General features: G+C 41.1%; 2 protein-coding genes across 2 annotated transcripts in view; both read left to right on the forward strand.

The window, feature by feature from the left end:
- Positions 1-1,125, forward strand: part of best4 (bestrophin 4) — a 6,973-nt gene extending 5,848 nt beyond the window's left edge. The window contains exon 9 of the mRNA XM_008291806.1: positions 879-1,125. Within this exon, the coding sequence (XP_008290028.1) occupies positions 879-1,125 (247 nt within the window). The remainder of the gene's footprint in view (positions 1-878) is intronic.
- An 853-nt stretch (positions 1,126-1,978) lies between these two features.
- On the forward strand, positions 1,979-15,001 carry hectd3 (HECT domain containing 3). The gene is made up of 20 exons (XM_008291800.1): positions 1,979-2,051; positions 2,418-2,886; positions 5,066-5,319; positions 5,404-5,539; positions 5,764-5,885; positions 6,656-6,769; positions 7,190-7,272; positions 7,406-7,571; positions 8,388-8,469; positions 8,709-8,891; positions 8,993-9,045; positions 10,618-10,786; positions 11,141-11,254; positions 11,877-11,966; positions 12,945-13,151; positions 13,262-13,391; positions 14,150-14,224; positions 14,350-14,431; positions 14,529-14,600; positions 14,776-15,001. Exons 2-20 carry the CDS (start codon positions 2,533-2,535, stop codon positions 14,858-14,860), a joined length of 2,571 nt encoding a protein of 856 aa, XP_008290022.1. The 5' UTR covers positions 1,979-2,051; positions 2,418-2,532; the 3' UTR covers positions 14,861-15,001.
- Positions 15,002-15,059: the final 58 nt, after the last annotated feature.

A 15,059-nucleotide genomic window follows, 5' to 3' on the forward strand; every position in this document is an offset into this window, starting at 1 on the left:
GAATAAATCAAATCTTCAGTTTCTATTGTCCCTATTATAGTGACTTATAATTAGGATTTATAGTTATCTTTTATGGTAAATGGAACGGAAACATGTCAGGATGGTCCATTCATTTAGTGTTATTTGTAATTTAGGTTGCTCATGTGGATTTTTTATTTATGTTTTTCTAAATAATGGTGCCCTGTAGGCCTGATTGGTTTGGGTCTTGTACTTATAACACATCAATAAATCTTCTTGATAGCTGAGGGAGATATTGTACTTTTTACTGCTCTCCGTTCATCCCGTAGATGTTGTGGTGGGAAATTTTACAAAACAGATAAAGAAAATCTAAAATGTGATGCTTTATGATAGATTTAACCAAAAGTGTGTAAAAGCAGTGAAGTAAAATTGATCTGAAACTATTTAATAATTGTCAATTCTAAGCATGTTTCAGCTTCTCAAATATGAAAAATTTACTGTTTTTCATCCTACAATTTTCCCATTTGTCTTTTTTTAAGTAGCCATGAAAGTCCAAAACTCTCATTTCCTACTGGTTGACAGGAGTTTGTTCCCAATCTTAAAGAATTTTGATAATTACACTTTGTTATGAAGTTAATAATTTCGAGATTCGGAGGACATTTGGGCAACTCTGACAAAGATTTCTTATGTTTTTTTAATTATACACCAGACAAACAAACAATTAGGGACATAATTATTAATTGCAGTGTGTTGGTAATTTCTGGTTTATGTATTTTTTCTTTTGATATTTTACATCATTTTAATTACACTTCAGTAACTGTTTCAATGCAGGATCATCAGCTGCATCAGAGTATTTTTATTGTCCAGTTAAATCACAACACCTGCCTTGTTTGAGCTTTAAATGTCTCCGGTTTTTACAGGATGAGTGCTGAAGATCTTGAGATCCACCTTCCCGCAGACACTCCTGTAGACAAACAGTATTTTCCTCTTCAGGTCGACGGGATGAACGGCGTCCTGCAGAGAGGTGAAGGAATCCTGCGAGGTGGAAGCTTCTCCTCTCTGATCGACGTCTTATCACACCGAAGTGAGGAAGACGAAGCTGAAGAAGACACTGATGCCACCAATCACAAAGAACAAGAAAAGGCACTGATTAAACACAACTGTTGATAACAATATATATTTCTTGTGATGATTTGGCAGCCTTTGTTGATTCAGATAAGTTTGTAAAATGAATATTTTTATTTTCTGGAAAACGTCACATTAAAAGTCTTCTCACACAAAGCATCGTGTTGCCATGGACACAGTGAGTTATGATGTGGGCTGAAACATCAACCCAGTTACATTTAGGAAAATAAAGTATGCAGAATTAGCTCATAACAGTTCCATTTTGTTGACTGTTCAATTAAAAATTGTAATCTTCTGATGGTTAATCAGTTACTGAAGAAAACTGTCACGATATAATAAAGTTTTCGAAGCTTTTCTGTGGATTCATTCTTTGACACAAGAAGAAAAACAAAGTGAGTAAATGGGAGACAGAGCTGAGTCACTGTGGTGATGACCTAAGAGGCCTCAGGGCAGCAAAACTTCATGCAGTATGAAGCTAAAACCATTAAGGGCTTTATAAACAAAAAACACAACTTTAAACTTAATATACTCTTTATAACACAGAGAGGACTTGGGATTTGGGACACTTTTATATAAGTCTTGCAGCTGAACAGACAGTCTATGACGCTGACAGACTGCAGTAGGCGGGTGGAAGACTTTGCATGCGTTTGCATGAACCCACGTGGTCTACCTACACAATAAAAAGAGCATTAAACAAAAGTCGTAGTTTATTCTCTATACCAAGTTCAAACTGATTTTTCTGCTTGGGTGAAATAAATCCACAAAACACAGGGCATGTGTGTACAATCTTGTTAGATAACAAATTATTTTAAGTTTTTAAATATGCACGTTTTGGCTGAGAAGCTTTTATTTTGAAATTTAAAATCGACGGGAGTTCGGAAGGACCAAACGGGCCATTTAGGACTTCCGCGTTGTCAGAAATCTGCAACACCGACAGACGAGTTTTTAAAACAAACACTTGTCAGCAGGTACGTGAACAGCTACTCTTTCTAAACATAACTGTGTCTTTATTAAACTTCCGTCTTTCATAAAGTTATGATACAACAATAAACTAACCAACCAGCCGGTTTGTTGACGAAAGCTTTCGTAAGAGCCTCAGTCATTTACCGAAAACCAGCTAACATGCTAACGTTAGCTTCCTCACTTTTATGTTTCGGAAGAAGCCGAGACTTGAGTCACTCTGTGGGGGAACTTTGACCTCTGATTTATGAGCGTTCACACTGTTTCCATACCCGGTGGAAGAGACACGGAAGTCGGAATAAGTCACGGGGTTTGGCTGTTGTTTACTGAAGCCTCTGTTATTCAAGAATATTCGGTTTTGTTCGGTTTGACAGGAGCATCCCTGCGCTGCCGGGCAGCAAAACAAAGGCAGGTCAGCGGTGTGATGCCAGCTGAAGCCTCCCGGCTGAGCTGCTGACTCCCCCCTTCATCACCATCCTCATCGTCACCATGTCTCTGGGCGACAACCCTCACCTGCTGCTGGGCAGGATCCGCTTCCTGAACAGGTGCATCGAGAGTTTCCGGAGGAGCGAACCGGTGCCCGAGTGTCTGTGTTACGTCCCCAAAGAGGTGTGCTACAAAATCTGCAAGGATTCATCGTCCACCTCCGGAGCCTCCTCTGGGGCCTCAGCAGGAGGCTCCACCGTCGGGAAAACTGTCGTCTCCGTCTTCGAAAGTCCTCATCAGATTCCCCACAGCAAGAAGTTAAGCAAGTACAACATAGAACCAAAGAAAGGGACATGCATCCGGACCACAGGGGAGGAATACTGCAACAGCCAGGGCCTGTGGGTCAAAATGAACAAGGTGAGCGGCTGTCACGTCATCCTGCAGATTCATGCTGATGAAACAGCTTCTGTGACTCTAATCTACTTCATAGTTGCACCTCTTTACATTCCTTTATCCTTTATGCCAACAGGGGTATGTGCATCATGTTTAAATTACAACAACCAGGGTTCCCTCCTGTTTCTGTTGTTTATTTAAACTCCAGCAACCAGCTTTTGGGTTTGAATGCAGAATGAAGTGGCCTCTTTTTCTAATGCCGTGCAATGGTTCATCCAAAGACACAGACATCAGGTTGATTAGTGACCTGAGACGTTGGTTCAGATAACTACAGAGTAGAAAAATGGATCATCAATAGAAGGAGATGCAACTGAGTTGGATAGATGAACTTTTTTGACAAAATGTTAGGACAGAAATGGTGAAAAATGTTGGTCCCTGTTTCCCAAAAGCCAAGACGATGACTCCAAATATCTTGTCCATTTCCCAAAGATGCTCCATTTACTGTCATGGAGGAGTAAAGAAACTTGAAAGTATTCAGATTTAAGAAGCTGAAACCAAAGAATTTTGACCTTTTTTTCCCTAAAAAAAGTGTCGTCAAACCGATTATTTGATTATGAAAATAGTTACCGGTTAATTTAATAGTTTACACCTGATTGGTTCATTCTTTCAGCTCTAGTGAATGTTGACGTACTGTATGTGCAATACATACATCTAAAACAGTGATAGTAATAAACAAGATACAGCTGTGTGCACATAAATGAGCAATGAAGCCAGGAGTGCAACAATGGCAGTTTGTATCCAAATAAATGCAACATACGTTATGTTTAATATGAAGAGTATGTACAGGTAGTAGTGCAGTAGTAAAGCTATGGATCACTTGTTTATTCACACAGTAAGGATTTGCATTTTCACCGCTTGACTGAAGGTGAAGGCAGGAGACACCCTGGACAGGTCACCAGTCTATCACAGGGCTACACTTAGAGACAGACAACCAAGCACACTCACATTCACACCTACGGACAATTTAGAATCACCAATTAACCTCAACACGTTTTTGGCCTGAGGGAGGAAGCTGGAAAACCTGGAGAGAACCCACGCTGCACGGGGAGAACATGCAAACTCCACGCAGAAAGATCCCGGGTGTCTTCGCTGGGATGCAAACCGGCGACCTTCTTGCTGCGATGCAGTGGTCCTAATCGCCGAGCCACCTTGCAGCCCTCTGTACAGTTCATGTTAAAGCAAATTTTTGGTGCCACACAGTAGCACAATGTACAGTTTGCTACAGAAGTTCCTCCAAACAGAGGATGTGTTATTAGCAAGTTAAATTTTCCTTATTTTTCAGTATTTGGGTTAAAAAGTACTTCCAAAAAAAAGAGTACTTCTTTAAGAAATGGCAGAAACACACAAGAAAAAACACTAAGATGGCATAAATTCACACACGAAAAAAAATGTCAAGTAATAAAAAAGTCAAGGAGGGAAAGCATCAATGAGGTGTCTTTGATGATGAACCGTGAGCAGAGTTTTACTGTCCTGATCCTCCGAGGCAGACCTGTTCTGATCACCTGAGGATCAGCAGCTCACTGGTATACTGTGGAGCTAAGTTGCATTGTGCCTTAAAAGTAATTACAAGGATTTTAAAGTCGGTCTTAAATTTCACAGGAAGCCATTTGGGTAACGTGAGAGCACCGTGGACTCTTTGTTAATAAATGTGCAGCAGAGTTTTAGCTGTACATCTGCTTTGGCGACCTAAACGGGTAAAAAGTGAAACAAATCAAGATGTCAGGAGACAGAATAGTGGAAGATTTCTTTCAGCTGTTGGTTTTGAGTTTATAACTGTGGTGTAAGTTGAAAAGATGTTTGAAATGGTTGAGACCAATAACTGAACAGAGTATTTTGTTAAACTGACAGATACAGGAACAACATTTTTGTATAAGTTTTATTCAGAATGCTTTAGCGCGTCTTGCTTTGACGTGTGGACACAAAAAGCCAAGAATCAAATAAACAAACCAACTCTATGTTCAATCCATGACTGACTCCAGCTCCTGTTAAATTCAACTTCACCTGTTATTTTCTCAGCTTTAACAGACACCATGTTGTCACCGGTATCAGACAAATGTCTCCTCTCTGTTGGGATTTCTTTTATTCTCCTCACATTGTTTGAGGATTTAAATGTGGTGAGAAAGAATATGTTTTGTGTTCCCAGGAGCAGCTGGAGGAGCACCGTCCGGGCCAGGAGCTGGAGGAAGGCTGGATCCTGGTGTGTAAACACACAGAGGGAGGCGACCGACTGGTGCCCGTCGAGTCACCGGAGACTGTCAGCCGGCAGCAGCAGCTCTTCGGCTACGACCACAAACCCTGCAACAGGTGGGAGCAGGTGGTGGACGTGGAGAATGCGCTTTACATCGGGTCCAAACCCAAAATCGCAGAGTGTGACGACAACGCCGTCCAGAAGCTGAGGTGGGTCTGTTTGTGTGAAGAGTTTTTATGCTTTCCTGGAGCTACGTATCGTCAAACTAAAATTCAACCTTTTATTCTTTTAAGGTACGTTCCTCCTACCTGGACGTATGAATGTGACGAGGACCTGGTTCACTACTTCTACGACCACATTGGGAAAGAGGACGAGAACCTGGGCAGCGTGAAGCAGTGTGTGACCAGCATCGATGTTTCTTCGTGTTCGGTGAGCAACAATCAGCACTTTTCACAAAATTTGTCCTGAAATAAAACTTGGGTCAACTATTTATGTTTCGCCACAATCTGAAGTCAGACTTTTTATGAATAAAAAACAAGACTGACAGTTTTCATTTATGATTTCATGGAGTTATCAGTACACTTGAAGAGTGCAGAAATGGTAAATACTGACTTGAACTGAAAGCTTTGTCTCTGTATGATATTTGCTGACAGGAGGATCCCAGCGGAGGAGTGAGCTGTCTGACGGATGGCGACACTGAAACTTACTGGGAGAGCGACGGCATGCAGGGACAGCACTGGATCCGCCTGCACATGAAGAGAGGCACTGTGGTCAAGTAAGCAGCTGCTGAGCAACACAGCAAGAAGAAGAAGTTAAAAGCAGCTGTAGTGTTGATGGAGTATGATTATGGTCGTAATTTCTTCATGTCAGCTGTGTATTATCGTCAATTTAGATTATTTGTGTTATTTTATTCTCCAATATGCAACCAAACGGAGTCCATGTTAATATAACATGGACAAACACCTGTTTAATGCAGCTTTATTTCTACATAGCCAGAAACCAAGAGAAAATAAGCAGATTAATTTGATAAACTGAATGCATGACGAACTAAACTATAACAAAACATTAATACTTAAGAGCAAGTGGCAAATAAAATGAGATTTAATCCTTTCTTCTTTAAATATTTTGTATTTCTACCTTTATTTTTTACTACAGATTTAGTCCTGCTGAATATGCTTGGTACCAGTTTGGCAGAAATGTGTGGAGATGCTCCTCACAGATGTTACTTTCTGCTTTAAAATACTCCAAAGGTCTTCTGTCGTGTGTTAGGGATCATTGTCGTGTTGGAAAATGTTTCTCCTACCAAGCTTCTTGAGACTAAGAAGCATCTGTTAGCTGATAAAGCTGAGAATATTGGACATCCTTTTCGTTTAGCTTGTCATGAAAACACATCCATGTCTCTGTGATACAACACACACATTTTGTTGTGCTGTCACTGTATCATCCACAGTCCTGATATTGAACAAATGCTCGTTTAAAGACTCGAAGCATGTTATGTTTGCTTTAGCTTTTCTTGCACATAAAGAACCTCTTTCTGTTCACTAGTAAGCTGATATTAACTGTGGACTCAACCGACGACAACTACATGCCCAAGAGAGTCACAGTGTTCGGAGGAGAAGGAGACAACCTGAAGAAGCTGAGCGACGTCACCATAGACGAGTGAGTTTTCAAAACTTCATTGTTTCATTATAATTCCCAAAAAGACTCCCACAGTTTCACAAAAACGCACTTCGATTAACAGAATATTAGACTAATGACACTACTTTTTGTAATGAAGCTGTTATATTTTATGCTCATCTTCTGGCATGTACCCAACAACTTTTTGTCTTATTATCAGAGCGCATTAAATCAGTTGATGAAACAGTATAAAATTCAGAGAGGGACCCAATGTTTTTACACAAGATGGTCTGTGACTATTATCTTTCTGCCACTGTTGATAACATCCATACACACCTGTTAAAAGCAGGAAAGAACAAGAGGTCATCCATCTCAGCTGCCACTCTCAGCTACTTCCTCATCTGCAGGAGAAAAGCACACGTTCTATATATTTCACAGCTGTGTTCTGTCGTTTGCTTCTAGTAATCTGATTGGAGAAGTGTGTGTGCTGGAGGACATGAACTCCCACCTGCCCATCATCGAGGTTCGGATCGAGGAATGTAGAGGTCAGGCTCTTTAGCATGTTTCTGTATTTAATCAACAATGTGATTTCTGTCATCTTTAACATTTGAGCTCTTCTACAGAAGCTTCTCTGGTAACCCTGAAACACCATTTTTTCTGCTCTTTTTGCTGTTACAGATGAAGGGATAGACGTCCGGATCCGAGGCTTGAAGATCAAGTCTTCATGTGAAAGGGACTTGGGTCTGAACGCTGATGTTTTCCAGTCCTCTAACCTGGTGCGTTACCCCCGTCTGCAGGGCACGCTGCCGGACATCCTGTACCGCAGAGCGCTGGTCATCCAGAGGTACGTCGCAGAAAATGTCATGGAGCTAAATCTAATTATAAAGACAATTGTAGACATGCTCTGTTAGGGCGATACAGCTGTAAAGTTTATCACAATATAATGTTTCATGTTGGTGTTCCATTTATAATTATTGAAAAATAATAATGACTGACTTTAATAAAGCCCAGCAGATAAAAGCTTAGTTTAACCACTTATCAATGCACGCATGTGATAAGTAACACAACAGTGAAAACCATACAATGCATACGTTTACACACATGTATAAAAGTAAAAAGGGATAAAGGAGTGATCTCACCTTGATACACATTAATTAAATAAAACCTGCAGGACGATCAGCGTGAAGCTGCTGCACCGCATTGAGGCTAAAGTTCTGATTCGCTGGATTTTATGGCAGTTTAATGCTTTAAAGTTGAAATACTGAACATTCTGCTGAGCAGTTTCCCGCTATTAAAGAAGAATCTATCAATCACTCTCATATATAATACTATCATTTTATTGCTCAGGCTTATCCAGTGTTTTCCTTAGATGTCCTTGCTGGGCTTTTAAAAACATGCTCAGTGTGGGCATCTTTTTAATAGTCCAGCAATATCATTATAATCGACACTTTAATCTAAAGAGTGCCTTGGTTTGGAAAGACGTTTTTTCTCTCTTTTTCTCTGCTAAGTATTTGTAGAGGTTGACAAAAATGTGAACAGTACTTGTCAAGGAGATGTGTCTCTTCAGCCAGTCAGGTCTTTACAGTGAAGACAGTGAAGTGTTTTTATGATCTACAATGCAGTAATTGTCTGTGGCTGTTGTTTCCTGCTGTCTCTGCAGGTTCATCTGTCTCCTGGACAGTGTGCTGCCTCACCTGGTGCCGGCCTGGGACTACAGCCTGGGTACCTTCAACCAGATCAAAGTGAGTCATCGTAAAGCTTTTAATGAGCGGACACTGAGTAACAACAAGCCTTAAGCAAGAAATTTGTAAAATAATTATCTCGAATAAATAGAGAACATTAAGGTTCCTCCATGATACTTTGGCATAGACATTCAGGGTTTATTAGCCAAGACTAATATTTAAATCGCTGAGACATGCATCCAAAATACTTTTTAAAAATAGTGTTTTTATCCATGTGCTTGTTCTCTGGCGCCCTCTAGAGCATAAAGCAGTTCCTGCTGCTGTCGAAGCGCCGCTCCGCCCTCATCACTCAATGCCTGAAGGACTCGGAGACCAGCAAGCCTAACTTCATGCCTCGCCTCTACATCAACAGACGTCTGGCCATGGAGCACCGAGACAACCCGTCTCTGGATCCCAACTGCAAGAACGCTGTGTTAAATCAGGTAGAGGGAATCAGAAAATCCACTGATGGACTTCAGTGTGAGGAGATGCACAGAACTTTATCTCATTTCACCGGTCGTCTGACTTATTTTTCCTCTGGCAGGTGTATGAAGGTCTGAAGCCATCTGACAAGTTTGAGAAGACTTTGGATTACAGGTGTGTATTTTCTCAGCCTCCTAAGTTTGATATTTCTAACATAGGCGAAGGGATGGGAATCTGGAATCTGGAATCTGATTGGCCCCCCCTTGGCTCCTCCGGTGAAATACTGTGTTGTCATTGGGTAGTTTCTTTGAGGCGCGCTAGCTGGTTGTTACAGCGCAGCTTTATGGGGGCGGGGTGAACAGAGTACTGTGGTCGTGTTTGTGACGGGAGCGGCTGGAGAATAAAACATGCGCACCTCTTCTCTCACTTCCACTCTGCACTTAGGAACACTCTGAGACGGTGTCAAATTCAAACGTGCAGTGAATTGAACACAAACTGATATGTTTTATCTTAACTCGTAGATTTACCCATCATCTTTACTTCATCATTTAACATTTTGATGACAAAAAGTTGATGTTATTCAGTAGAGGAGCTGATGAAACGTGCCGACTAGATGGTAAATAACCATCAAGGGGTTCCTGCATTAATGATTATGTGACACGAAATCTTGCTGCGGTGTGTTTTTTTCTTCTTTTTTTTTGAAACAAGGAAAATATGGTACCGTTACATGAAGACACTTTACACAGAGATTTTTTGGGAGCAGCCAGGGCATACCCAATCCCAAGTTTGATTTACATCTGAATGGTGTCATTTAGTCTTTGTTACAGCAGCAGCAGGGCTGCCAGTAATGTCAGAAAGAGGAGCAGCCAGCATTTTTAAATGTCTTAACCCTATTCAGGACTTTCATGTTGCCATAGGTAGAAGGTCTTTGGGGGTCCATTGGACCCAAGAAAGAATATGTGCAAAATAATTGTTGGTATTCATTATAGACTTTTATACAATGATAAATACATTTTCTGATAAGTTGACGTATTTTTAGTTTCAAATACATGACAGATGTCCCTCGTTTTATATTTAAAATAAAATCTTTAAAAATCAAAAAACAATACCTGTCACCTAAACCAAATGGCCCGGGGTCCAAAAGAGCCCAAAAGTCCTGAATAGAGTTTAGAAGAAGCCATGTGAGGGTCAGACCAGTGAACCAGACAGGTTCAGGGGGACAGTTCTGAGGACAGGCATCCAAAACAGGGCCAGTCCAGCAGCTGTAGCCCATCATCAGCACCAGAGCAGGACAGACAGACAGTCCTCAGAGCAAATTAAGAACAACATTGTTAACATAAAAGAGGAGAGCGTTGTGTTTATGTGTGTATTCACATGTATGTATCATTGTAATGTACCTTGAGCCATCAGGCTGTTATTTTAACATTTGTCTTCACTGTGAATCAGTTTAAGTGTCATGAGTTGCTTCTGAAAGTACGTTCTGACCAGAAACCTTTTCCAGATCATGTTTATTTTGTTAGCTCTATTTAATCAGGTTAGGTCTATATTTAGTCATACAATGTGAGTACAAGTAAAGAACACTTCTTGAGAAATTGCGATAGGCTAGTAATTGGGTGCCCCCCAAAATATAGCATTGGCCCCCTATTGGCACCCCCCTAAAAATAAAACCTAGAATCGCCACTGATTTCTAACCTGAATTTGACTCAAGGGTGTTAAAGCCTCCAATGTGTGTTTCTGGATCATCAGATGGCCCGCTCGCTACGACCAGTGGTGGGAATGTAAGTTCATTGCAGAGGGAATCATCGACCAAGGAGGGGGCTTCAGGGACAGTCTGGCCGACATGTCAGAGGAGCTTTGTCCCAGTTCAGGCAAGTGTCCGATGCCTCTGCCATTCTTCACCCGGACGTCCGATCAGGTAATCACTGTCCCATCACTGCCTGTGGTTTTAACTTTTACATTTATTGGAAACTATTTTCCTAATGGATCATTCAGTTTGCGTGTCTTTTTTAAAAATAAAAAAAAGTCAGAATTAATTGATTCCAGCTTCTTAAATAGGAATATTTTCTAGTTTCTTTGCTCCTCTGTGACCATAAGCTGAATGTTTTTAGGTTGTGGACAAAACAAGTCATTTTGAGGTCGTCATCTTGGGCTGATCCCCTTTCTTTTGCCGTTTTCTGATGTTTTAATTGAGAAAGTAATCAACAGATTAGTTGCCAGCCCTCGTTCTCACTGGTTGTTTTCCTGAAACTGTCTTTTTGTTTTCTGTCAGGGATCTTTAGGGGCCAGAGATTATTACGTCCCCAACCCGTCCTGTAAAGAGTTTCACAAGTACGAGTGGATCGGTCAACTGATGGGAGCTGCTCTCAGAGGGAAAGACTTCTTGGTGAGTACATGTAACTTTTCACCAACCGTAGGGTATTTGCACCACTATGAAATAAGCATTCATATTTATATGAACACTTTTCAGACTCAACTTTAAAGTGCTTCACAATTAAGATGGAAAACGTTACAGCACATCAATGCACACAGAGAGGCAGAAAGAGAAACAGTTCAGCCGTCCGACTGTGGAAAATAAAAAGGTTTATGTTAGTCTTAAGGGAGAAAAAGCCTCTTCAGTTCATTTTAACACAATTCTGGGTAGTTTAAAAAGCAGAGGATTGGAGTTCTCTAGCTGGAACAGAGGTGGTGAGTAAGTCTGTTCAATATTTAATGCTTTATCGACACAGACCAGTATTTTGTATTCAATGATACGCTGTATATGAAGCCAGAAGATAAATTTTCAAGTGTGTGACGCACTCTGGCTGCTCTGCGCTGTATATTTTAACCGATTTATGGAATTTTTTGACAGATACATTCTTCAAATGATAAAATACTGTCTACATATATGAACATTTTATTGCTATCCTGAAGAGGAGCAGATTCAAATGTATTGCTCGTGGCAGTACTCAATTCCCAGATGGTCATTCGTAGGTGCAGATATTTGATTTTCAGACTTACTCCTGCAGGTCTTGGCTCTGCCCGGGCTGGTGTGGAAGCAGCTGACTGGGGAATCCATCAGCTGGAGTAAAGACTTCCCTGCTGTGGACTCCATGCTGGTGAGAACATTTAAATCTTGTATGTAAATCTCAGCAACTCTGAAGGAAGAAGAGGCTCTGCTGGTTGCAGTGGAATTGTCACATTACTGTATGCTCAGTGCATTTTTATGGTAATTTCGTTGCTCTGTACTTGTGACATGTGCAATGAGTGATTTTACGAATACAGTGCTGCCCGCTTAATGTCATGACGCTTTATAGAATATTCCATTTATAATCATAAAACATCAAAGTCCAAAATCATTTCTTTATCATCATAAAATAATGTCATAATCCCAGTTTTGGTCATAACGAAATTCCCCGAGATTGATTCCAGGAATAACTTTTGCCCGTTTAAAGTCATGGTTGGCCGATCGTTAGGGCTCACGGGCCGAGCGTCGGTCACGTGAGGCAGATTATCATCACACCCCGGTCAGCTGTGGAAGGCAACATGTTTGTTTCTTTGTCAGTTACCTGCTCACTTGAGATCTGCTTTACTGAGTTATTCACACACTCTCTGACATTAATTAGGGCACGTCAGAGAGCATGTCATCACTCATAACTGAACTGCTCAGCTAGTTAACCATGACAAGTTAATCCTCTGATTAATGGAAATAACTTTTATTGATGTGGTGGCTTTTCGTACTGACAAAGGTGAAATTTCACTGAGGCAAAACCACAAAGCTTCATTTGAATAATCATTTCTTGATCTTCAAAGAAACTGTCCCTTTGATCTTGTGAAAACATTCCCATTTTGGCTTTATGTATAAACCTAAGACACAATTTTCTCAGAACTCTATCGTTGAGATTGAAGTCCGCTTATTGGAATATCCCAGATATAGTCATAACCCCATCCTGGACCGAGGGTATGACAATAAACAGGCAGCACTGTAGCATTTTTAATTTTTTTTCCCTATTTCGGCATTAAAATGGAACAGTAGTCAAGATAAACAGTCTAACTCTTCTCTCGGGATCTTTGCCTCGCGGTGAATGTGTGTTCAGGTAAACCAACTGGACTCGATGGAGAACATGGACCGGGAGACGTTTGAGTTCATGTTCGGGGAGGAGCTGGAGTACACCACCCTGCTGAGCGACGGCCAGATGGTGGAGCTCATCCCCGGCGGCAGTAATGTGCCGGTTCGCTACGAGGACCGCAGCGAGTTCAGCCGCCTGGTGCAGAAGGCTCGGCTAGAGGAGAGCAAACAGCAGGTAGGACGTTCAGTGTACTAAGAAGTCCTCTTTTTGCTTTTGCTCCTCAGTGTGGACCCCACTAATAGTGGCACGACGGCCCGTTCATGCACCTGATTATCTGGTTACAGATTGCAGCCATGCAGGCGGGGCTGCTGAAGGTGGTTCCTCAGGCGGTGCTGGACCTGCTCACCTGGCAGGAAGTGGAGAAGAAAGTGTGCGGAGACCCGGAGATCACTGTGGAAGCCCTGAAACGACTCAGTGAGTGTCCAAATGAGCAACTCTGACAATAAGAACACATTTTCTGTCGTGATGAACAAGGTGACATTTGACTTTTTTGCACATAAACTCCAGAGAGAAATGTGTAAATTGAAGCAAATTTGATGATTAGTTCAACTCGTGTCTCATGAAGTTGTTTCAGTTGCTTATCTGTCATTGATTATCAGAGTTTTCTTGTATGTTTATGACCATAACTTATGCATGAGTCATTTTGGTCAAGCAAATATACTGAATATGTTTCCTGAAAAGCTGATTTTCAATACATTGCATACGTCCACATTTGTTTGCTAGCAGACCTGTACTTCCTTGTTTCTGCCTGTTGTACAGCAGATATCTGGGCTTGTCATAGCAGAAGAATTTCTTTTTATTCTATTTCTTATATTTATATGTAAATTTTTTTTCTGTCTCGTATATGTGTATCTCTGTGTTTAATGCTGCTATCAACAACGTGAATTTCTCCACTGTGAGATAAATAAAGGCATATCTTATCTTATCTTGGAAACACAAAAAGGTGTTTTCGACAATATTAGCATTCAGTTAACCTGCTTTCAAATGTGTCCACTGATCTCCATTGCATCATTCTTATTAGTTAAATCCTGAATAGCTCATACAAAAGATTGAGCTCTTTTAGGTGATGTTTGTCCTGCAGGTTCCCAACTATCTTAGAAAGCAAAAGTAAAGTTATAAAACACAATAAATCTGAATTCACCATCATGATCCTCTTTTAATCTCCCCACCAGCCCGGTATGAAGACCTGGAACAAAGTGACGTTAGAGTGCAGTACTTATGGGAGGCGCTGACGAACTTCACCAATGGTTGGTTCGCCGTTTGTTTCGCAACATTTTACAAACGATTAATGTCTTTTGCAACATGAAACCGGTCAACATTTGTAGCTGCATGACTGAAGAAGTCACTGGTAAATCTTGAATTCTGTTTTCAGAGGATCGCAGCAGGTTTCTGAGGTTTGTAACTGGTAGAAGTCGTCTTCCTGCTCCCATCTACGTCTTCCCTGACAAGCAAGGGTGAGCCCCAAGTGCAAACCTGTAAACAGTTACAGCACTGTTTGCTGTTGATGGTAAATCTGGAAAAAAAAAATCTGTTTTCTGTTTTCTGATTCAGCTCTGAAACAACTGATGCACTTCCACAGTCCTCCACATGTTCTAGCACCCTTTATCTACCCAACTATCCAAGGTATAACCATGTTCTGTTTGTATTTATGGACACATTTTGATGGATGCATGTTTTTTTTCATTGAGCTACGTCAAGTTTTCTATAACCCTCAGCAAATGAAAATTCATAAAACTGCTTCAAAGTGACAGTAGTATCACATTCGTTCCCTCCTAACTCTTCTTACTGTGTCGTGCAGTGCGAAGGTTTGCGAGGAGAAGCTGCGTTACGCTGCGTATAACTGTGTGGCCATCGACACCGACATGAGTCCGTGGGAGGAGTGATCCTCCTGCTGCTCCACTGACTGCTGCACACTCCACAAATCACCGTCGAACGGAGGAATCTCGCCAAGTTTATCACCTTGTCTTCACATCTGCCAAATAACCAATAGCTGTATATAATAAAGAACTATATGGAACCATGAACATGACTGACTGAGATTTTTATTGACGACTTAAATGAAAGTTTGGGTTTAAATCAGCG

Source organism: Stegastes partitus, unplaced genomic scaffold, assembly GCF_000690725.1.
Source record: "Stegastes partitus isolate 25-593 unplaced genomic scaffold, Stegastes_partitus-1.0.2 Scaffold763, whole genome shotgun sequence".
In the NCBI taxonomy this organism is placed as follows: domain Eukaryota; kingdom Metazoa; phylum Chordata; class Actinopteri; family Pomacentridae; genus Stegastes; species Stegastes partitus.

Excerpts from the sequence above, each read along its gene's own strand:
- hectd3 (XM_008291800.1), top strand. The coding sequence starts at position 2,533 with ATGTCTCTGGGCGACAACCCTCACCTGCTGCTGGGCAGGATCCGCTTC. Across the intron at positions 7,572-8,387 it reads AGAGCGCTGGTCATCCAGAG|GTTCATCTGTCTCCTGGACA; the intron begins GTACGTCGCAGA and ends CTGTCTCTGCAG. Across the intron at positions 13,152-13,261 it reads TAGAGGAGAGCAAACAGCAG|ATTGCAGCCATGCAGGCGGG; the intron begins GTAGGACGTTCA and ends ATCTGGTTACAG.